Source organism: Phaethon lepturus, unplaced genomic scaffold (assembly GCF_000687285.1).
Source record: "Phaethon lepturus isolate BGI_N335 unplaced genomic scaffold, ASM68728v1 scaffold1633, whole genome shotgun sequence".
NCBI classification, from domain to species: domain Eukaryota; kingdom Metazoa; phylum Chordata; class Aves; order Phaethontiformes; family Phaethontidae; genus Phaethon; species Phaethon lepturus.
The window spans coordinates 25,699-28,439 of record NW_010528159.1 but is presented as its reverse complement, the minus strand read 5'-3'; the positions used below and the strand labels follow the sequence as shown (position 1 = coordinate 28,439).

Here is a 2,741-nt window from a genome sequence, read left to right as displayed (position 1 = left end):
CAGGAATATGACAAACTGAAGGCACTTGGAGGGGAGAACTTGATTAAATCTGGAATCACAGTTTCAAGTAGTATAGATAAAAATAAAGTTGCTAAACGGGAGACAGAGACAAACTCCATGAATTTAAGTGTCTATGAGCCTTTTAAAGCTCGAAAAACAGAGGACAAACTGCTAAAAGACAATTCTGAGAAGCTTCTTGAAAACAGGGTACTTGATGGAAAACTGAGTACTGAAAAAAGTGAAACAAATCTTGCCAGCATTTCACAGTCCAAAGCAAAGTCGTCAGCAAAGCTTTCTTCATGCATTGCTGCAATTGCAGCACTGAGTGCTAAAAAGGCAGCTACAGATACCAGTAAAGAGTTACAGTCTAATTCAGGTGAATCTTCTCCATTGCCAAAAGACGTGAGTGAAAGTCCCCGGGCTATTGAAAAATCGCCTGAATCTCAGAGTCTCATTGATGGTGCTAAAAAGCCATCTATCAAACCACCTGATAGTCCCAGAAGTGTATCAAGTGAAAACAGTAGCAAAGGGTCTCCATCTTCTCCTGCAGGGTCAACACCAGCAATTCCTAAAGTTCGCATAAAAACCATCAAGACTTCTTCTGGGGAGATCAAGAGAACTGTTACTAGAGTGTTGCCAGAAGTTGATTTGGACTCTGGTAAAAAGCCAGAGCAGACTTCTTCTATGGTAACTTCCATGACATCTCTCCTGTCCTCACCAACTTCTGCTGCTGTTCTTTCCTCTCCTCCTAGAGCTCCTCTCCAGTCCACAGTTGTCACCAATGCAGTTGCATCTGCAGAACTTACACCAAAACAGGTCACTATCAAACCTGTGGCTACTGCCTTTCTCCCCGTTTCAGCAGTTAAAACAGCAGGTTCACAAGTTATTAATTTGAAGCTTGCTAACAATACTACAGTGAAGGCGACTGTAATATCTGCTGCTTCAGTGCAGAGTGCCAGTAGCGCCATTATAAAAGCTGCCAACGCTATACAACAGCAGACTGTTGTGGTGCCAGCATCAAGCCTTGCCAGTGCTAAACTTGTGCCAAAGACAGTCCATCTCGCCAACCTTAATCTTCTGCCTCAAGGTGCTCAAACCACCTCTGAACTCCGCCAAGTGCTAACGAAACCTCAGCAACAAATAAAGCAGGCAATAATTTCTGCAGCAGCCTCACAGCCTTCTAAAAAAGTGTCTCGAGTTCAGGTGGTGTCATCTCTACAGAGTTCTGTAGTAGAAGCATTCAATAAGGTGCTGAGTAGTGTCAATCCTGTACCAGTTTACATCCCAAACCTTAGTCCCCCTGCCAATGCCGGAATAACGTTACCAACACGAGGTTACAAGTGTTTGGAGTGTGGCGACTCATTTGCTCTTGAGAAGAGCCTGACCCAGCATTATGACAGGAGGAGTGTGCGAATTGAAGTGACATGTAATCATTGTACAAAGAATTTAGTTTTCTACAATAAATGCAGTCTTCTTTCCCATGCTCGTGGACACAAGGAAAAAGGAGTTGTAATGCAGTGTTCACACCTGATTTTAAAACCAGTCCCAGCAGATCAAATGATAGCATCTCCTTCAAGCAATACTGCTGCGTCTATGCTTCAAAGCCCTGTGGGAGTTGGCACGCATACTGTAACAAAGATACAGTCTGGCATAACTGGGACAGTAATATCAGCCCCAGCAAGTACACCTGTCATTCCAGCTATGCCACTAGACGAAGATCCATCAAAACTCTGTAGACATAGTCTAAAGTGTTTGGAGTGTAATGAAGTTTTCCAAGATGAGACATCTCTTGCAACTCATTTCCAGCAGGCTGCAGACACAAGTGGACAAGTAGAGTATCATATGTTTAAATTCCCATGTTTCATCTATAAGCCTAGGAGACTTTGGATACATTTTTACTTTCATTTAGCTGTTAATTATCTGAACCTCCGTGATTAAAAGTATAAATGACAACCACAAAAAATCTGGCAAGCACTTATATAACGAATGTCAACATTTTTTAAGTAAGAGTTTTCTTAGAATATTTTTAGGCCCTAAAGTCTGAAATTTACACTGTATATTTGTACTAAAATTTAGCCTTAGCTTTCTTACAGCTGAACATTATAATACTGAAATTAATAACGGTATTAATCTTTCCGTGCTTTGGAATTTGAATATCCTGTGGAATCCATTTAATTGGCACCCTCATTAACAGCCTGCCTGTTCAATCTTAGTGGCAGTTTTAAGAGATTCATTGTTTATTTGTCTTCAGTGTTTACTATTTGCATATAGCACCATAAGTGAGCTAGGCATTCTTATGTACAGGCGCTCTAGGCAATGAGTAAACGGCACACTGATTCTATTGAAAGGCTATGCATGCTGTTTTCTTCAGATCTGTCTGAAACAGAAGTGAAACACTAGCATGCATTTCTTGCTGCGTGACCATTTGTTTATTTGTGTTGGTTTTCCTTTCTTCTTGCAACTGCTGATGAGTTAAACTTACAAACCATTTTAAAATTCTTCACTAATTTTGGCCTAATCTGAAAGAAACATGTCAGTCAATAAAAGTTAATATTAATCAGCGTACGATGTATTTTATAATCCTATAGGAGTTAAGATCATTAATTAAATTACATAGTTGGATTTCTGTTGGGGCGTGCCAATTAAAAAGGATTCTGGTGTGTTTCAAAGCATTCAGTTGAGCTTGGTGTTGCAGCTTCTTGCTATGGGGGAAGCTGGAAACCTGCAAGCATGCTCGGACT

General features: G+C 40.6%; 1 protein-coding gene across 1 annotated transcript in view; it reads left to right on the top strand.

Annotated features, from left to right (window-relative positions):
- The window catches only part of ZNF532 (zinc finger protein 532), a gene marked incomplete at its 3' end in the record, with an annotated part of 24,412 nt that overhangs the window by 542 nt on the left and 21,129 nt on the right, over positions 1-2,741 (top strand). Inside the window, exon 1 of the mRNA XM_010283573.1 lies at positions 1-1,830. This exon is cut by the window's left edge and continues 542 nt beyond it. Coding sequence (XP_010281875.1) covers positions 1-1,830 — 1,830 coding nt within the window. The remainder of the gene's footprint in view (positions 1,831-2,741) is intronic.